Genomic DNA, 21,430 nt, shown 5'->3' with positions numbered 1-21,430 from the left:
GTGTTGTGTGACTTCTTACATTCTTTTAACAGCACATTTCCTACTGTGTTCACTGTGGCAATTGCCACAATAGTCATCCTTGAGGCCTCTCTGAGTCAGACTGACCAACACTCGTTCTGCATTTGTACCCTGAAAACTGGGTTGAGACATAGAAACCTGACAGGCTGCACCAAAACCTAAAAAAGACTCCTCAGACTTGGGTTCAGTGCCCGGGTCTCTGCTGGGCGTTGGTGGGAAGTGGAGTTCGACAGCCGACACACTGCAACTGCAGCTGACCAATGGGAGAGAGGCGGACCGGCCAGGCCGGGGCCGGCGCAGGCGCAGCAGCGGGCTGCGCTCATTCGCTACTTTGTATCCAAAAGAGGAAATCCGGGGCGGTCTTAATATGGGCAGTGACGTCGGCGCCGGCGCGGGGTGGTGCCTATATATGGGCAGTGACGTCAGCGCAGAATGCTGGGGGTGTCCTGTCGGCGCGAGACGGGGAGGCACTGGCTGCGACAACTGGGCGAGAGAGGGACAGGCTGCTGCAGGAATAAAGCAACAAAAAAAGGCATATATATCTATATAGCAACATTATATTATATACATTGTAGCTTATACACGTGTATAATATATATACACACATCCAGCAAAAATGGTAGATCGCGAGCAGCTAGTGCAGAAAGCCAGGCTGGCTGAGCAAGCCGAGCGGTACGATGATATGGCAGCAGCAATGAAATCGGTATGTCTTTGTGGCTTATTTTCCCTCTTCCCACCCCCCCCCATTCACTTACCTCCTGCGTTTTATTTTTCTATTCCTACTCCCCACCCTCCTTCCCTGTTCCCAACCTTCTCTGGCTTTCTGTGTCAGAGTAGCTAACTGGGCGATGCCGCAAAACGATGACCTGTTTGCAATGAATGGATGAAGTCTAGCGCATTGTTTGGCATTTAATTTTTAGGCCCCATGGTGGGAGGAGGCTTTTTTTTTTGGTGGTGGGAAGATTGACAAAAAAATGAATTTAATAGGGCTATCTAGTTCCACATCTTAATTCATAACTCTGGCTTAACTTGTAATGACTGATTATCTGGTTCTGTAATAGGACGGTGTACAGTGAATGTTTGTTTGGGTCAAACCGTATTGCATTTGAGATTAAACAGGTGAAATATATATGTATTTTTAATCGGGCAAGAAAGAAGAAAATAACAGAATGCGGATAATCCCGGGTTGGATGCTGGGGCGGTGCCTTGCGAGCAATTTCTCGCCCAACTCGGCGCTTTCTGCATCGATCGAGTCTTCTCCTTCCCGCGGTGTCAGCTGAAATGTATATTTAAAATCATAACGGAGTGGCTTTAAGCGACTCCACTTACCGTAAAAACCTTGGGCTGCCCCCACCCCCTTTTTTTAGTAATATCTGCAAACCCTCCTCCCCTTCCCCCCCCCCCCCCGCGCGTGTGTGAAATATGATGTGGAAATAGACACGCTGAGCGGAGTGAGGCTGAAATTGACACATCCGAGTGACCCAGGCTGGGATCTGTCCGGAGCCCCTTTCTCCCCCCATCCTCTTCATCCCTGCCACCAAAAGCCTCTTGTGTCTGACCAGATAAAGGAGGGGGGGGTTACTTTCCTCCCCAAACCTCTGGATTGCAATGTTGCCTGTCTCCGGCAGCCCATTCAAACCGTGAACAAAGCAAATCTGGGAGGCAACAATTCTAGAAGATTCTGCTGGTGTCACACTGCAGGCATTCTAATTTCCTAAATAAATCTGCCAAGACTGCCAGCTATCTTCTCTTTCCCCCCCCCCCCTCCCTCCCCCCCCCCTCCCCCCCCCCCCCCCTCCCCCCCCCCCCCCTCCCTCCCTCCCTCCCCTCCCTCCCTCCCCCCCTCCCTCCCTCCCTCCCCTCCCTCCCTCCCTCCTCAACCCCTTGGTTTTCCTTTAGACAGTAATGGCTGTGGCTTGTGGTGGGCCGGTTACCTTTTTTAAATCTTTTAAAAAATATATAGAGGACTTGAGACGTGTGTCCATTTTTTGGCGTTAGGAGTGGCGCAGTCTTTGCTCCGCATGCCAATGCCTTTATTGCACCATTTGTTCCTTTTGCCTGTGTGGTACGCCCATTAAACCCAGCCGCAGTCCCAGCGCCTTCTGTACTGTCACTGGCAAATATATGTTTAAAAAACCAGAACGAAATCATACTTCAATTAGAAATGGCAATTGGCCGAGTATATTCCAATTTACTGTATATTTGCTAAAGTGGATGATTTTATTGTAACAATAATGTCTGCGTTTATTCCGAAAGAGATGGGTGTTGTATATCGTCTTGCATATAGATATTGGTCAGACCGTCTGCATTATATCTCCGCTCCCGAATTACCAAATATTACCAACGCCCTTTACTATTCTACAGTGTCGTTAGATTAGATGTCGGTCTTATTTACAAATGTTTCAGCACTTATTTTTTGTAATTCTTTGTCCTTTTCCTCTGACTGCTTGGCATCCAGTTCAGACAAGAGGGTTGTGTCCAGCCCATGGCACGCCTTGTTCAACACGTGGATGGGTGTGGCTGTGTGGACGGAGAACCCAGCCCAGTTTTTAACTTCACTCGGTACCAGACGACCCATCCCAGACTGGCACACCTTGCCTGAGTGTGGCCATCAGTCCAGAGGTTTGAAACCAACGGACCCAGGACTTCAGGGGGGGTGTCTAGACATTCCTGGAGGGCATCAGATTTCTGCATTTATTGACTGGCCAGCAGATTTTTGTTGCTGTATACCAATATAAAAATAGGCACGTTTTCTGCTATGATAAGGCTGTGCTCCTTTGAGTAGCTGCCATTGTCTCCTAGTGTGTTCAAGATTTCTGTGCTCCTCTAATTCTGACCTCTTGCACATTCCCAATTTTAATCGCTCCACCATTGGTGGCCGTGCCTTCAGCTGCCTAGGCCCTAAACTTGAGTTCACTCCCTAAACCCCTCTACCTCTTTTCTCCTTTTAAGACGCTCTTTTAAACCTAGCTCTTTGACCAAGCATTGCTCATCTGCCCTAATATCTCTCAACGTGGTTTGGTGTCAAATTTTGTCTGATAACGCTCCTGTGACGCGCCTTGGGACGTTCTGTGTCATTATTAACTGGAGAGCCCTGTGGTCTGTAGAGTGAGCAAGGATTAACTGGCTCTAGGCTGTGCCTAATGAGCCACACCTTTAAATTGACACCTAATCCCAGGTGATGAAAATAGATTTGAAAGAATTACAAACTAGATTCAGTCGAATTTGGCAGCTTTTCCTAAACAAACTGGAGTAATATTTTAAGATGTATCTTACAGTATCCAGATTGGACCCCTAGGTACAATTTTAATCATCCGCTTCACAATACCTTTTAAACTAACTTGCACTTCGGGTTTAAGATTTGCTAATAGTTCGATTGTGCCGGATATAAGAACATTACAGAAACGATCTTGTCTTTAGAACTCTTCCTAACCTGCAAGTGCACAAGGAAGCGTACTGTACATATAACGATTGGATTCTTTGGGAATTTAAAACAATGTTGTCCAATAGAAATCACTGACTTAGTCACAGGTGTGGCTATGGTGGCACTGTTATAGCCACAAGTACTGCTTTTAATAGGAAACATCTTGCACACAATACAAGTAAATGTACTTTGCATGTGTAGATTTCTACCACCATTCAGTAACCAATGAAGTAAAGCACTCGGCGATCAAAAAACACTTGCACACTCTGCTTTCCATCTTACTATTTAAACCAATAAATGCACAATGTTTAAAGTGCACTTGATTACACTGTACACGTGAGTATTGCGATCACATTCTCAACAAGAGTGTCTGGAACTCATATTTTTATTTACCATTCAGAAATGCAATTAGCCACATCTGGCATCCCCAATTTGCCACATGTGGCTAACATATTGGACAACACTGGTTTAAAAGGTGCTAACCGGGATTGGGGGCAAGTACATGTGATGTTGGTTATTTTGCTATAAAGTGGCACTTTTTGTTTTCGTGTTAAAATGATTACATTATGGCACAGGCCACCTATTCAGCTGATTGCCTATCTTTTACCATGTGCATGGGAACCAATAGATGATGTTTAGTCTATTTGGATAGCCCAAGCTCTTTGGAAGTTACCATATTTGTATTGAATCGCTCTAGATTGCTGCCACTAGTGATAAATTGATGACCTTGAAAATAATCGATTGTATTTTTAGTAGTTGAGACATGCAAATCAGTTGGTTCAAAATTCATTGCTTGGCAAAGTCACCAGTTGGGTCAGTCAGGAATAATACAAGAACATCAGAAATAGGAGCAGGAGTAGGCCATTGGCCCTTGGAGCCTGCTCTGCCATTCAATGAGATCATGGTTGATCCTCTATCTCAACTCCACCTTCCTGCACTATCCCCATTACCACTCTATTCTCTTAGTATCCAATAATCTATCGATCTCTGTCCTGAATATACTCAACGACTGAGCCTCCACAGCCTTCTGGGTAGAGAATTCCAAAGATTCACCACCCTCTGAGTGAAGAAATTTCTCCTCATCTCAGTCCTAAATGGCCGACCCCTTTATTCTGAGACTGTGACCCCTGGTTCTAGACTCCCCAGGCAAGGAAAACATCCACTCAGCATCTACCCTGTCGAGCCCTGTAAGAATTTTGTATGTTTCAATGAGATCACCTCTCATTCTTCTAAACTCTAGAGAATATAGGCCTAGTCTCCTCAATCTCTCCCCATAGGACAATCTCCCGAATCAGTTAATTAATTAAATGCCCTATTTAATGTCAGCCCACTGACAAAATGTACATTTCCTAGTCGACATCCCACTTGTTATGAACGTGTTGTTAATGTGGTTCAGGATACAATGTCTTGGGATTCCACCTATTGTTGTCGACACTCACCAATGTTGGATTTTGATTAGTTTAGCAAATGAGTGCTAAAACCATAAGACAAAGTGTGGACTGGGCTCACACAAGCACAGTGATTATTTGGATGAATCACAGTGCAACCGCACCCCAATATGAATCATTTTGGAAGAAGTGGGAGGACAGAGGGAGGATAATCTTAGGGTGTTTGAAAATAGTGCCCTACATCACATCTGGGATTGGACAGTACAGCTATTTCTTGTCACTTGGCAAAATATGCATGGTTTTCTAGTTAGGGTTGAAAAGGCTTCCTACTAAAATGCTTGTGTGAAATAAAAGTAAAATACTGCGGATGCTGGAAATCTGAAATAAATACACAAAATGCTGGAACTACTCCGTAGGTCAGGCAGCATCTGTGGAGAGAAAGAGTTAACATTTCAGGTCGATGGACTTTCATCAGAACTGGAAGATGTTCTAAGCCAGTGCAGAGCCAGGGAAAAGGAGGGAGGAGAAAAGAACAAAGTGAAGGTCTGTGATAGGGTGGAGGACAGCAGTGATTAAACGACAAAAGGGAGACTGGTGCAAGGCAAAAGGGGGTGGTATTGGAACAAGTAAAGAAACAAAAGATGGGTGCAGAGAAGGTGTAAATGGTTACAGCAGAATAGCAGAGTGGGAGGGAAGCATGGAAAACCTGGCAAAAAGGTGAATGCTCTCATGGCCCGGGAATGCATTGGAGAAAGGTGTGTAGACCCCAGGGGTGCGGACCATCCTGTCGTTTTTATTTATATTACACAATATTGAACATCATGGGACTGTAAAATACTGATTGGAATAGCTGAGAAGTGGATAGCTCATTGGAGTACCAGCTGGCAGTGTCCAGGAATGAAGGAAAACCTAGTCGATCGTCTACTGTGCTGGGAGACAGGTGGCAGCAAAGTCCCAAGCAAAGTTTCGGTTTCTCCCTGAAGGGAAACAGATGAAGAGTCTCCACTACTCATGTTCATGTGCCTCCTGCCCACTCGCCAAGTTTGCCACACCCATTGGCGTTTAGCATGGAGCAGACGTTCTAAAATAGGGAGGAAGCGGAGACCGAGAATGGTGTGTAGGCTTGTAGGGTGCAAGTTTGCGATTGAAAACTGAGGCAAGGAAGTCCGAGTGGAACCATGTGTAATGAAGTCTATTACTGATTTTGGGGTTGATTATTTAAGAATTTTTAAAGAGACTAGTAGCTGACATTACTTTGCGTGATATAGCAGAGCGACACCCTTCCTCATGTCTTGCTGTTATCTGGTGCTCATCCAGCTTGTTCTAATTGTGTGAGTAATAAGGCACTGGCACTGCCACTCTCTTTCACATCATTTGTCCCTTTTAGTAAAGAAAAACGAAGGATTGTCTCTCCATGTTACTGATTGTAGTGACCGATGGCAAGCTTGCAGGGATCTCTTCTTCTGGGTGGCACTTCTACATTCCATAGTAGATGCCTTTAGCTGAAGATTGCAAGTCTTTTGAATGTTTCTCATGCTGTTACAGTAATAACCACCCAGGTTGTTTGAACTGTTGCTATGATTGTGCTCCTCTTCTCACACTCCTGTAGATGCCTTATGCTGGTATTCCAAGTTGCTGTTCCAGGGTTGTAGAAAGTGGGTAAACAAGATTTGATTAACTACATGGTATATGTCTAACTTTGAAAGCTGGGCATCTCCCAGAGGGGAGGATGGGGAGTGAGTTGCCTAGGGCCACACTTGGGCACCTTGTAGCTGTTCAACATCAGCATTAATGGAGCCATGGGACCAAGCTGCTGCCCTTTTCAGGTGGTAGCCCTCTTGCCATTTGAATCAGTGGGTTCAAGCCCTACCTAAGGACTTGCTAAGCTGACACTCCAGTGCAGTGCCCAGGAGGTGCTGCATTATTGGAACTGTCCATCCTATGGATGAGCCATTCGAGGTCTATTTGCCTATTCTGATTCCTGCTGGTTTTGGTGGATCCCATGGCAGTATTGGAAGATGAGCAGGGAGTTCTCCTGGTGTTCTGGCCAAACTTCCCCTGTGAACTCACCATCGCCATAGAAGGGTTAACTGATCACTCATCATCTCAATGCTGCTGTGGGATCTTGCTGGGTATAAAATTGCTGCTGTGTTCTCCTGCCTAATGAGAGGAACTCTACTTCAAACCAATTCATTGTATGTGAAGCTATTTGTGAGGTTTGAGAGCAATGATAAGGTGTTCTATAAATGCAAGTGTTCTTGCCTTATGACAATAAGGAAGAAAGGAGTGTAAGGGAAATAATTGTGACCAGATTGGTCTTCAAAAGGAACACCAATTGCAACCAGTTTCCTTGTCCCTTGTTTTAATTGCTATCATTTGATTATGGAACAGGGAAGTGACCAGAGGCAGCAGTTTCCTACTGAGTGGTTTTCTAATACCTTGCCTCCAGTGATACAGTATGGGTATTTTCCCATGTTGTTATTTCTTGCCAGATGGGGATGTATTTAAATTCTCTGCTGTTGGGAGCTCTGACATCCCAGTACAGGGAATCTGGCCTGAATGATCTTCAACTTATATACAAGTAGTATAAAACCCTCAATCATGGGAAACACTAATGGTAGCAATCTTAGCCATGTATTTTTAAAATATTTTTAAGTGGTATTAAAGGCTGTTTTGATTCCCTCCTAACATTGCTACAGGAAATTGGGAGCAGGTGGCAACTACAAGTGAACCAGCCCAATTTCCATAAAATAGCTGTGAGACCGTTGGGAACTGAGTATTGCGCTGGACTAATGAGATGGGGAAAGATGTCCAGAGAGCCTGAATATTGAGTGAAACACCTGCCCATTTAGGATTCCCAGTTAGTAAATGAAGTTTCAAGTCTTCCCTCTGCAAAAACTTGTTGTTTCCAAGTTTAACCACGGCAGTGTCGCTTCTTATTCACTTGTAGCTTCACCATTTAAAAAAAAAACACACAATTTGTCTCTGGGTAGAAATAACTTGGAAGATGATCTTCAATTACCATATGATTCATTCCTGGAAATGCACAGCAAGTCAGCCAACATCTGAAAGAAAACAAATAGATTAACATTTTGGGTGGAACGTTTCAGCAGAACCCAATTCCTGTTATTTCAGATTTGTGGCATTCCGTCGTCTTTTCCTCTACAAATGATTCATTAGTTGTTCGCCAAAGAAGAACAAAACTGTGCGACTGTACATGTCCCTTTTGGAAGGCTGCATTTAAATAGCCGGTTAGTTTGAGCTTTCATTCATATGTTGAATAGTAGCTTTGTGAATAAATGTAACCGCTGATCTGTATCATCCGTGACACTTAATCCTGAAAGTCTGTGTCCAAATTAATTGTTATAGAATTATGGAATAATATTTATTCATTGCAACAGGCTACAGCTGCCATTGCTTGAATTCAGCCCAAGTGTGACATGAACTATAAAAATCATTGAAGACAGTTTTGGAAGGCTAGATATTTTCTTCCCCAGAGACCAGGGAAGGTGTGGTGGAAGGATGGTGCTCTATTATTGCACTCACTTGCTCTGATGGTCATGTTGTTTGGAAGTCTTACTAAACTGGACATCAAGATCTCAAGTTGTCCAGCTCCATGGAAAAGGCCCAACACAAATTTTAAAAGGAAAAGGTCCATGGTATTTAAGATGTCAGCGCGGTGATTTAAAAGGCATGTTGACATTTCAGTTTCAAACACCATGGCTTGGTGGATCACTGGGCCTGACCTTTTTGTTGGGGAGAGTGTTGCAGTAAGAATTCCTTTTTATTAGCTGGTTTGCAGAGGTAGCCTAAGAGAAAGCCTTACTAGTTGATACTGAATGTAGCAGAAGGAAGGCACCGTAAGGTGAAAGCAGTCTCTGGCCTGACAATTAGCAATTGGGCAAAACCGTAAGCAACACAGTTAGTATAGACCATTGACCAACTCTTTTTTTTAAAGTGTAATAGAGAGCGATTTTAAAGTATCATTTTTCACCTTGTGGCTAATGAACATAGGAACAGGCGTTGGCCACTCAGCCCCTCGAACCTGCACCACCATTCAGTTAGGTCACGGCTGATCTGCACCTCCACTCCATTTACTCACCTTTGCTCCATATCCCTTGATACTCTTACCTAACAAAGATCTATTTATCCATCAGCTTTGAAAGCTCCAATTGTCCTAACATCCATTGTTTTTGGGGGGAGTGTGTTCCAGATTTCTACTATTTTTATGGAAAAAGCTTGATTTCCCTCCTGAATGGTCTGGCTCTAATTTTAAGATTCTGTCCCCTCATTCTTGATTCCCCCACCAGAGGAAATAGTTTCTCTGTATCTACTGCATCAAATCCTTTTAACATTTTGGACACCTCGATCTGACCACCCCTCAATCTTCTATACTCCAGGAATTACAAGCTCAATGAACCCTTCATTCCTATCAAGCTTCAGTCCTGAATGTCTGAACTTTCTTCCATAATCCAATTTGTCTTCACTCGGCTAGTTTTCTTCCTCACTCTGGAACAGGTCTAGCAAGGCCAGAAGAAAGACTTGCATTTATATAGCGCCTTTCTCGACCATCGGACGTCCCAAAGCGCTTTACAGCCAATGACTTACTTCTTGAAGTGTAGTCACTGTTGTAATGTGGGAAATGCGGCTGCCAATTTGCACACAGCAAGCTCCCACAAACAGCAATGTGATAATGACCAGATAACCCGTTTTAATGATGTTGATTGAGGGATAAATATTGGCCAGGACACCGGGGAGGACGCCCCTGCTCTTCTTCGAAATAGTGCCATGGGATCCTTTACATCCACCTGAGAGAGCAGACGGGGCGTCAGTTTAGCGTCTCATCCGAAAGACGGCACCTCCGACAGTACAGCACTCCCTCAGTACTGCACTGGAGTGTCAGCCTAGATTTTTGTGCTCCAGTCTCTGGAGTGGGACTTGAACCCCCAACCGGCTGACTCGGGCGAGAGTGCTACCCACTGAGCCACAACTGACACTGTCACACAGTGGGCTGATACTGATTTGAATAGAACTTGTTTATTCTAATACACTTTATACAATCATTGTCCCCTTCTTGTACCATTCAAACTGTTGCTTGGGTTGGGTTCGGATAAATGAGGCATTGAGACATGCACACCACGGGTTCTGTGTGCCATGTTACCTGAGAAAATGGCCATGCTATAAATGGAGTTAAAATCAATACCAACATTCAAGTCTGTAAGGACAATACACCTTAATCTCTGCCTTTTAATCTGTTTTTTTCCATAACCTCTTTGGGCATTAAATGGTGGTGTTTTTACAAACCAATGATGTAACATGTAATGTGCAGAGCTTGAAGGAGTGTTTGGCTTTCAGATGAATCAAGGTCGATTCAATTTTGTTCTCATTTGCCGACCAACAGTGCAGTTATGAATGAACTTGGGTGTGCATTGTTCTATCACCACAGTGTCCTGCAAAGAACCACATGATCGAGTTGTCCAGCCTAACCATTCAGTAAAATGTGCTTGGAAAGTCTCTGTCCTAATCCTCATGGATACAAATATATGCAGAATGCAACAATACCAAATTAGCTATTAGTTTGGCAATTGGTGCAATGGGAATTTTTTTGTAAGATAGCATTGCTCTGTCTATAGAGGGACCTGCATTGTGTGAAACCTGTACGATACATTGTTGAAATGTTCAGTGGTCTAATTGAGTATTAAATGGACAAATAAGATTCTTTAAATGGAACAGTCCCTGGAGGAGATATTTCTCTTGCCCCTCTCCCAGATTAAAGTAGAATTGTATCTATTATTTTGAGAAGTGAGCTTTGTGTTTCTGATGCTAAAGGGCTTATCTGAAAGTTCAGCCTTCAAGCAAAGCAGTCTGGTTCTCCAACCCCTGGAGGAGTCACAAAGTGGATTTATTTTGCGTTTGCTCAGTTATTCCCTGAAGATCTAATGATGGATCACTGTTTCTCTTGGTCCTACTGAGTAACAGATGTCAGGCAATCACTGAAGTCGGTTGTGAAATAGTTCGATGCTCAAGAGGTTGTGACAAACCAGATTAAAAGTGGCACTAGTCAGCATCCACTTCCAATTGGAGTCACATGCAAGGAGCCAGTTGATACAATACTCCTTTCTACAGAAAGCTGCCTTTTGAAATGGATGTTTTGTATGACAAGTCGTCTTGTCACAGAAATAATCAGCACACAACTTGTGTGTAGTTACTTCCGTGTTCTTTTAGGAATACAAAATACCTTTGTAACCATCAGTGATTCCTCTGCATCTGTGACCCATTCAGATGAATGAAAACATTGGCCCAGAAATTCGGGTCGGGGGCTTCCCGCGGGTGCAAGCCCCTGACCTGCACTTACCTAGTGCGCCGGCCTTTGAGCTGTGGGCCCGCGTGGGATTCCGATCCTGGGCCTCCTCCAACTGCCGGCGCGCAGTGCTTGCGTATCCCAGGGGCGCAGTTAGTTCGAAGCGTCCCCTGGGATCACGTGGGCCATGGAGAGCCAATGATAGCAGGGAATGCTTCATTCATAAAATTGACAGGAAGAGCTGTCAAACCTATAAATACTGCAAGCCCCAAAACATCACTAAAACTTCAAATACATTTTTTTTTAAATCACATTTTTAAAATAACTATAAATTATATGAAATAACTATTTTAAACAATAATTTAAATTTTTGAAAAAATTAATTACATTTTCTAACGGGGCTAAAAATAAACTTACCTTTCTTTAAAGTATTTAAAAAATAATAAACCTGTGGGGAAAAAATGTTTTAATTTTAATTAATTCACCACTTACCTTGTTAAAAGCAGGCCTTGCGCCTGCTTTTTAAAAGTGTAACTTCTGGAGACTTACCCTCCCGGAGAAACCTGCAAAAAAACCGTAAGTTCAATGCGCACGCGCTGCCTCTCCGGCGCACGCGTTCCACCTGTCAACCCCTTCTTTCAGGGGAACGGAAGTGCCGGTTTCCCGCGCATGCGCAGTGCATGCACGAAACTGGCACTTTCGTTGGGCCTACGCGTGAGTACCCAGTGCGTACTCGCCCATGGGGACCCGAATTTCTGGGCCATTATGTGCAGTTGACGTTTGCACATTTCTATCTTTTTAATAGAGGATATCACAGGCTCTCTATTTTGCTCTATCTACTTGTACAATTAGGGTTCCCTTGCTGCTCTTTGTGACTTGTAGGGGTGGATATTAACCTTACACGCTGAGGGGAAACTGGATGTTGGGCAGTTACAAACGGTGCCCGCTCCGATCCCAACTCTGTTTTAATGCACAGGGTTCTTCAGGCAGATGAGGCAGGCAGGGCCCTCTATGCAGATCGGGATCCTGTTGGATCAGTGGGACCCAATTGCATTTTAACTGGGTCCTGAGCGGGGAAGTCCTGGCCTGCAGACAGACCAGGCTCTAGGAGGTAATTGTAAAAACTTTCCTTTTATGGCGCCAATGGGAGCAGGTGTGATCTCCCAGATGCCATAAGGAAAGTTGTCCTCCCCTGTATCCCTCCCTAACCTGGACTCTTTCTCTTCCCCCACCACCCCGATCGCACCCTGCAAGACTGTGTAGAACAGCCTCCAGTGACTTCCTTTCATCCCAGCGAGCCTTCCCTTGGCGCTGGCCCAAACCTCCTCTCCCGCCCATCGGCCTGCTGCCACTTTCTGCCCATTTTGGGTGGGGCAGCTGACCCACGGCACACAGATAAACCCCAGGATTTATCCCAGGCCTGAAACATGGGCCAATGCGTGCGTTTCACGCTTGCCAAACGCGCCACCCACCCAAAGCCCGCTTGGGGTTAAAATCGACCCAATAGTGTCAGCTAAGCTATAGAACATTATTACAACGTTCCGTGTCATGGCAATTGTTTATCAATATTGCCACTAGGCTTATTTAGAATACTTTCAGGTCTCATGGTATCACTCATGGCGAATCGGCTGATGCGCTGTTTTATAAGGGCAGGTTTGCAATCCCATGTAGCACACAATGTATTCTGCTAAGATGGAGATTTGACACTTTAAGATAACAGACAAACTGCTAAGTAAATAGGATAGCAAAATACTGCAGATGCTGGAAGTCTGAAATAACAACAGAAAACTCAGCAGGCCAGGCAACATCCGTAGAGAGAGAGAGAGAGTCAACGTTTCAGGTCGAAGACGCTTCGTCAGAACTGAGGGGGAAAAAAAGGCAGGAACTGAAACCGATTAAGAAGCAAGTAGGGGGCTGGGAAATGGGGGAGGGGATGAAAGAACAAAAGGGAAGGTCTGAGAGAGGTGAAGAGACATTGAGATATTCAAGGCGAGACGAGATGGTAATAGGACAAGTAAAGAGACAAAGGATGGCCCTAGATGAAGTGTGAAATGTGCTGGCAGCGTGAAAGACAGCTGCCATGTGGGAGAGAAAAAAAGGAAAAGGCACAAACCAAAAGTGGATAAAAAAATATAAAAATATAATGGGGGCCGAGGTTATGATCTGAAATTGTTGAACTCGATATTGAGTCCGGAAGGCTGTAAAGTGCCTAATCGGAAGATGAATAAATAGGCTCAGTTCGTTTAGCTTTTAATTGTTTGATCGGGGAACTTTGCAGATTGGAACTTGATTACCAGTTTCAGGCTGTAGCTCAAACTCCCAAGCATTTTAAGATTACTTTGCATGTAACAAACTAATATCTGGTGATACTTCTCCATCCATGCATCACCAATAGGAAAGAATGCTGATCAATTGTTATTTAATATTGATATTTGTGATCCATCACCTCCAAATCTTCCGCAACAATGAAGGGCTCTGACAGAGTAAATAAGGAGGAAACTGTTTCCACTGGCAGGATGGTCAGCAGGTAATCAGAAGACATAAGATTTAAGATAATTGGCAAAAGAACCGGAGGGGAGAGGAGGAGAATTACCCTCTGTACCATATGATTCTATAATCCTAATTACAACTACCAGTGATGGCCTTCCAACCACAAATACATCACACTTCTGTTATACAATTCAAAATATCCTTTTCAGACTCGATTCAAGATAGGAAATGCCTGGGTATATTTCACACTACAAGGGGATCACAGTTTCACACAGCTGAAATTATTGTGACAACACTCTGTCTTAATATGTGAAGAAGATGGCAGAAGCACTAAGTACTGGTGTATAAGTGAATTATATATGTTTTTTGAGTTGTTGTAGTAGTAGCCTTGTTGGGCAGTGTAACCACCCAAAGGTCTATACTCAGGAGAAGGTCTGGGATCTCAATAGGGACTAGCATCTGACCTGGCAGGGACAGTTTACATAGGAATATGTATATATTTTTATGACTTTGATTAAAGTGGGTCACTTCCCATGAGACGTGAGGCACTGCAAACCTATTCTGAGATGTTCTAATCTGTGCGGTCTGCACCGAGTGGGATTAAATGGGGTGGACTTGAACAGAGTGTTTTATTTGGGAATTTGGAAAGAGTGGGAATTTCTGGTAAGTATTGGGTAAGAAGCTGCTGTAAAAAGTGAAATTTAGTTTAAGATTTTGATTTTAACCTAGAACTTTAAAAACTGTAGTTAACAGAAGCTGACTGCCAGTCACAGTTAACTGTCAGTCAGCTGTAAGTGTTTGTCATGAATAGGTGCTAATCACCAGGAGCAGAGGAGCTAAGTCAGCACTTGTAAATTGGGTGAGGTTCCTAGTGTATAAAAGTAAAATTTTCTGCAGAGCACAGAGTGGACATGAACAGAGTGTTTTATTTGGGAATTTGGAGAAGAGGGGGAAGGAGTTGTTGCTTTTTGCCTCCACTACTTGTAGTGCTTTGTGTTACAGGTAGATATTTAATTTCTGTACCCTGAACTTAATCTAGATCAAGTAAGTAGTCAAAAAACTACACTGTAAACTAAATTACCAAATTACATGTTTTATTTAATTAAATTTAATTAAATAAAACAAGGTCATATAGGGATGGGGGTGTGGGTGGTGTGCCACAACTGCAGCATGTGGGAGCTTGGAGAGCACTGATCCCAGACAACCACGTTTGTGGTAAGTGCCTGCATCTTGAGGAACTTCAGCTCAGAGATGTTGAGCTGGAGTCTGAGGTGCAGACATTGCGGGTTATCAGGGAATTGGAGAGTTACCTGGACACTTTGATCCAGGAGGCAGTCACGCCCCTTAGGTTAGGTAGTGGTACAGGTCTGGTTAGTGGTCAGGGACAGGAGGGTGTGACTGCAACTCAGGCAGGTAAAGGGGATCCCAGGTGCAGTGCTGGAGGAGCCTCAGCCTTTGCCCTTGTTCAACAGGATAGATGTTCTTGCTACCTGTAGGATGGATGAGCAAGCTGACCATCACACCATGGTGCAGGAGGCCATTCAAGTTGGGGGAGTGAAAGGGAATGTAGTTGTGGTAGGGGACAGTATAGTCAGGGGGATAGATACTGTTCTCTGCAGCCACGACCGAGAGTTCCAAAGGTTGTGTTGCCTGCGAAGCATTCGCAACAAAATAGATGAATTAATAGTGCAGATAGAAATTCACAGGTTTGATCTAATAGCCATAACGGAGACGTGGTTGCAAAGTGGCCAAGGTTGGGAACTAAATATTCCAGGATACTTAACTTTTAGAAGAGATAGGCAAGATGGAAAAGGAGGAGGGGTAGCCCTGATAATAAATGATGGGATAAAGACAGTAGAGAGAATGGATCTTAGCTCTGAAAATCAAGAAGAATCATCAGTTTGGGTGGAGCTAAGAAACAGCAAGGGGCAGAAAACATTGGTGGGAGTTGTTTATAGGCCCCCAAACTGTAGCTGTAATGTAGGGCAGGGAATAAATCAGGAAATTAGAGGCGCATATAACGAGGGCAATACAGTAATCATGGGGGACTTTAATCTACATAGACTGGACAAACCAAACTTGCAGTAATAGTGCGGAAGGTGATTTTTTTTTTATTCGTTTGTGGGATGTGGCGTCACTGGCAAGGCCAGCATTTATTGCCCATCCCTAATTGTCCTTGAGAAGGTGGTGGTGAGCCGCCGCCTTGAATCGCTACAGTCCATGTGATGAAGGTACTCCCACAGTGCTGTTAGGGAGGGAGTTCCAGGATTTTGACCCAGCGACGATGAAGGATCGGTGATATACTTCCAAGTCAGGATGGTGTGTGACTTGGAGGGGAACTTGGAGGTGGTGGTGTTCCCATGCGCCTGCTGCCCTTGTCCTTCTAGGTGGAAGAGGTCGCGGGTTTGGGAGGTGCTGCTGAAGAAGCCTTGGCGAGTTGCTGCAGTGCATCTTGTACCGTGGCTGCAGTGTATACCATCTACGCCGCTGGTGGAGGGAGTGAATGTTTAAGGTGGTGGATGGGGTGGCAATCAAGTGGGCTGCTTTGTCCTGGATGGTGTCGAGCTTCTTGAGTGTTGGAGCTACACTCATCCAGGCAAGTGGAGAGTATTCCATCACACTCCTTACTTGTGCCTTGTAAATGGTAGAAAGGCTTTGGGGAGTCAGGAGGTGAGACATTTGCCACAGAATACCTAGCCTCTGACCTGCTCTTGTTGCCACAGTATTTATGTGGCTGGTCCAGTTAAGCTTCTGGTTAATGGTGACCCCCAGGATGTTGATGGTGGGGTATTCAGCAATGGTAATGCCATTGAATGTCAAGGGGTGGTGGTTAGACTCTCGTTTGTTGGAGATAGTCATTGCCTGCTACTTGTGTGCACAAATGTTACCTGCCACTTATCGGCCCAAGCCTGAACGTCGTCCAGGTCTTGTTGCATACGGGCATGGACTGCTTCATTATCTGAGGAGTTGTGAATGGTGCTGAACACTGCAGTCATCAGTGAACATCCCCATTTCTGACCTTATGTTTGAGGGAAGGTCATTGATGAAGCAGTTGAAGATGGTTGGGCTTAGGACACTGCCCTGAGGAACTCCTGCAGCGATGTCCTGGGGCTGTGATAATTGACCTTCAATCACCACAACCATCTTCCTTTTATGCTAGGTATGACTCCAGCCTGATTCCCATTGACCTCAGTTTTACTAGGGCTCCTTCATGCCACACTTGGTCAAATGCTGCCTTGGTGTCAAGGGCAGTCACTCTCTCCTCACCTCTGGCATTCAGCTCCTTTTGTCAATGTTTGGACTAAGGCTATAATGAGGTCGGGAGCAGAGTGGTCTTGGCGGAGCCCAAACTGGGCATCAGTGAACAGGTTATTGGTGAGTAAGTGCCACTTGATAGCACTGTTGATGACGCCTTCCATCACCTTCTGAATTCATGGAATGTATACGATAGTTTTCTAGATCAGTATGTTGAGGAACCAGCTAGGGAGCAGGCTATTATAGATCTAGTATTGTGCAATGAGAAAGGGTTAATTAATAACCTTTTAGTAAAGGGGCCTTTAGGGAAGAGTGACCATAATATGATAGCATTTTATATTGAGTTTGAAAGTGATTTAGTTGAATCCGAAACTAGGGTCTTCAATCTAAACAAAGCAAACTGTAGGTATGAGGGGCGAGTTGGCTAAGGTAGATTGGGAAACTACATTAAAAGCTATGACCGTAGACAAGAAATAGCTAGCATTTAAAGAATTAATACATAATTTACAACAAATATACATTCCTTTAAGGCACAAAAACCCCACAGGGAAAGTGGTCCAACCGTGGCTAATGAGAAGTTAAAGATAGTATTAGATCAAAGGAAGAGGCTTATAATGTTACCAAAAAGAGTAGTAAGCCTGAGGATTTTGGAATTCAGCAAAGGAGGACCAAGAATTGATAAAGAAAGGGAAAATAGAATATGAGAGTAAACCAGCAAGAGACATAAAAACAAACTGTAAAAGCTTCTATAGGTGTGTAAAAAGGAAAACATTCGCAAAAGTAAATGTGGGTCCCTTACAGGCTACGACCAGAGAAATTATAATGGGGAATAAGGAAATGGCAAAGAAATTAAACAAATACTTTGTCTGTCTTCACAGAAGAAGATGCAAAAAAACTTCCTGGAACTAGTAAACCAAGGCTGTAGCGAGAATGAGGAACTGAAAGAAATTAGTATTGGTAAAAAAAAAATAGAACTGGAGAAATTAATGGGACTGAAAGCCGATAAATCCCCATGACCTGATGGCCAACATCCTAGGGTTTTGAAAGAGGTGGCTATAGAGATAGTGGATGCATTGGTTGTCATTTTCCAAAATTCCATAGATTCTAGAACAGTTCCCGGGGAATGGAAGGTAGCAAATGTAACCCCACTATTTAAGAAAGGAGGGAGGGAGAGAGAAAACGGGGAACTACAGACCAGTTGGCCTGACCTCAGATTCTAGCATTTTCCCTACTACTATTATTCAGGACATGGCAACAGGGCACTTAGAAAATAATAATAGGATTGGGCAGAGTCAACACGGATTTATGAAAGGGAAATAGTGTTTGATGAATGTTAGTTTTTTTGAAATTTGTAACTAGCAGAATAGATAAGGGGGAACCAGTGGATGTAGTGTATTTGGGTTTTCAGAAGGCATTCGATAAGGTGCCACACGAGGTTATTAAACAAAATTAAGTCTCATGGGATTGGGGGTAATATACTAGCGAGGATTGGTTAACGGACAGAAAACTGGAAGTAGGAATAAATGGATAATTTTTGGGTTGGCAGGCTGTAACTAGTGGGGTACTGTAAGGATCAGTGCTTGGGCCTCAGCTATTCACAATCTACATCAATGATTTGGATGAGGGGACCAAATGTAATTTATCCAAATTTGCTGATACAAAGCTGGGTGGGAATGTAAGTTGTGAGGAGGATGCAAAGTGACTTCAAGAGGATATAGACAAGCTAAGTGAGTGGGCAAGAACATGGCAAATGGAATATAATGTGAAGTTATCCACTTTGGTAGGAAAAATAGAAAAGCAGAGTATTTTTTAAATAGTGAGAGATTGGGAAATGTTGGTGTTCAGAGGAACCTGGGTGTCCTTGTACACGAATCACAAAGTTAACATGCAGGTACAGCAAGCAATTAGGAAAGCAAATGGTATGTTGCCCTTTATTACAAGAGGATTTAAGTACAAGAGTAAAGATGTCCTACTGCAATTATATAGGGCCCTGGTGAGACCACACCTGGAGTATTGTGTACAGTTTTGGTCTCTTTGCCTAAGGAAAGATATACTTGCAATAGAGGGAGTGCAACAAAGGTTCACCAGACTGGTTCCTGGGATGGGGGGGATTGCCCTATGAGGAGAGATTGAGTAGACTAGACCTATATTCTCTAGAGTTTAAAAGAATGAGAGGTGATCTCGTTGAAACATACAAAATTTTTAAAGGGCTTGACAGGGTAGATGCAGGGAGATGCTTCCCCTTGCTGGGGAGTCTAGAACCAGGGGTCACAGTCTCAGAATGAGGGGTCGGCCATTTAGGACTGAGATGAGGAGAAATGTCTTCACTCAGAGGGTGGTGAATCTTTGGAATTCTCTACCCCAGAGGGCTGTGGAGGCTCAGTTGTTGAGTATATTCAAGACAGAGATCAATAGATTTTTGAATATTAAGGGAATCAAGGGATATGGGGATAGTTCAGGAAAGTGGAGTTGAGGTAGAAGATCAGCCATGATCTTATGAATGGCGGAGCAGGCTCGAGGGGCCGAATGGCCTACTCCTGCTCCCATTTCTTATGTTCTTATTTTTCTGGACAAGTCAGATTTGACATTTTAAGAATTATTTTACAACTTCCTTCTGAAGAAAAAAATCTTCCATCTCTCTCCCCTCTTTTTCCCCCCACGGACATTGCCTTATTGCTGGGATATGGTTTCTTGTGTGAAGGCAACCGTGGAAGACCTGAGCCACTGATTTCTGTTTTGTTCCCCTGTCCCTAGCCCAGAAACACTGGGACACCAGTGGTAGACACCAGGTGTAGCTCAGTAACTCACCAGGCAATACATTTAGTCACTTTCTTGATAGCATGTAACAAGCCAATGCACATTGTATTTCTCCAAGTACCTCTGAGCAGAAAGAAGGTGGTCCCTGCAGTTGACTGTTCATCAGCTACAGTATAGCAGTGGTTTCGTGCATTAATTCCTTTATTTCTACTTAATACTACCCTCCCATAATCTCAGCCCGTTTCACTTTTTTTTTTTACTCTTTCATTGGAGAACAGTGTGAAGTATTGGAAGGGCACATAGGCGATTAACATTTTGGCAGGCCGCGACATGAAACGTTCCTTCCATGGCCACAACCATCTTTATACCAGCAGATAGCTGGGTTAGTCCTTTACGTGCGAGAGTGTTGTGGGCTCCCGTGACCCATACGATGAGAGGGAGGCCACCTACACCGACAGGATGCGAGTATCCAGCTGGATGTCGAGCCAGAATTCGGAGCCAGAGCTCTGGTCTCTGCTTTCCAAGACTGCTCGGTGGTCTCTTCCTCTGTCCTTGCCGCCCACCCCCTTCACCCACCACCACATCACCAAAAAACCTGGATAAAAAGGCACCCATTGCTGTGCCGATGTTCATTTGCCGCCTGTGATTGTGCAATGTCAATAGCGGTGCAGTTAACCAAATAAGGGAGCAGGGTTGTCTGTTTTAAATCTCTTGATCGATCACCCCACCCATTCAAAATGGAGCAGATCTCCCACAGTGCTAGTGTAAGCTGTCATTAACCCAACTGGAGCATCAGAATTAAGGTCAGATATGCTCCTGACTTTGAATGTTTTGAAATTCATATATGCATACATTGCATACTAATTATTTACATAATTCTTCATTGAGTGCAGTTGTATAGTTGACACTGACCATGCATTATTGGCTGCAGTTTAATGTTTTATTTTATAAGTGTGAGAAGCAGATTTACAAGTTTTGTAAGCGTGATTCTAAAGGATTTCTACATTAGCAATTCTTGAATATCATTTCAAAGGGATTAAGGTTAATGTGCACAATATTTGTTGTGACTCCCTCCTTGCTCTGATTATCACTTGGTATCCTGTTGCCGCTTTGTGTAAAGGGCAGAGGATGTTGGGATTCAGGCTCTTTTCCAACACTATTTATTAAAAGGACTTTTTTCAACCAGTATCTCCTATGAACTGAAGCATGCACTCTTAGTTGATGTGTGTGGGTTAGTGTGCTGTGCTGTCCCTTGGGTATTTTGCACTGGCAATTGTGATTTGTCCACCATGTTCTTCTATTCACTGCAAAAAGCAGAGAAACAGCACCATGTCAGACTATTGCAGTCAGGCAGAAACTAGTAGTAGAATTTATCTAGAAGAAAGGTAATTACACAGAAGCAAATGAATACAGCCAGTTATCAACAGTATATTTTACCTAGATCAAGAGGTTCATTCCAGAATTTTTCTCTTGAGTCTCAGATATATAGCAAAGGCTTTCTATGGAAACGCTTTCTCATTGTCTCAATGTGGAAATTGCCAAATGGGGAGCATAAATCTTATGTCTGCTGTCCAGACATAGTCCCCTCCTCCTTTTGAAGTGGAAGCAAACTTCTTTGGAGAACTAACAGATTCTTTCTCAATAGTCTGGCAATGCAAATATTAATCATATCTATGGCTTAAGTAGGTAAGAATGTGAACAACAATTGCCGGATTGTCTATTGAACCAGTTGCTTGGGCCACTTGGTTGGGCCTAACACAATACACATTCGAATGTAGATGGACATGAAACTCACTT

At 43.8% G+C, this 21,430-nt stretch overlaps 1 protein-coding gene across 1 annotated transcript in view; it reads left to right on the top strand.

Annotated features, from left to right (window-relative positions):
• The first annotated feature begins 461 nt into the window (after window positions 1-461).
• Window positions 462-21,430, top strand: part of LOC147102069 (14-3-3 protein gamma-B) — a 52,858-nt gene continuing 31,889 nt past the window's right edge. The window contains exon 1 of the mRNA XM_085964233.1: window positions 462-721. Within this exon, the coding sequence (XP_085820359.1) occupies window positions 635-721 (87 nt within the window). The 5' untranslated portion in view covers window positions 462-634. The remainder of the gene's footprint in view (window positions 722-21,430) is intronic.

Source organism: Somniosus microcephalus, chromosome 22 (genome assembly GCF_052327205.1).
Source record: "Somniosus microcephalus isolate GS21.2 chromosome 22, FLI_Smic_1.0, whole genome shotgun sequence".
NCBI lineage: Eukaryota > Metazoa > Chordata > Chondrichthyes > Squaliformes > Somniosidae > Somniosus > Somniosus microcephalus.
Note: the sequence above shows the minus strand (reverse complement) of the source record. Positions and strands in the feature narration are given on the sequence as shown.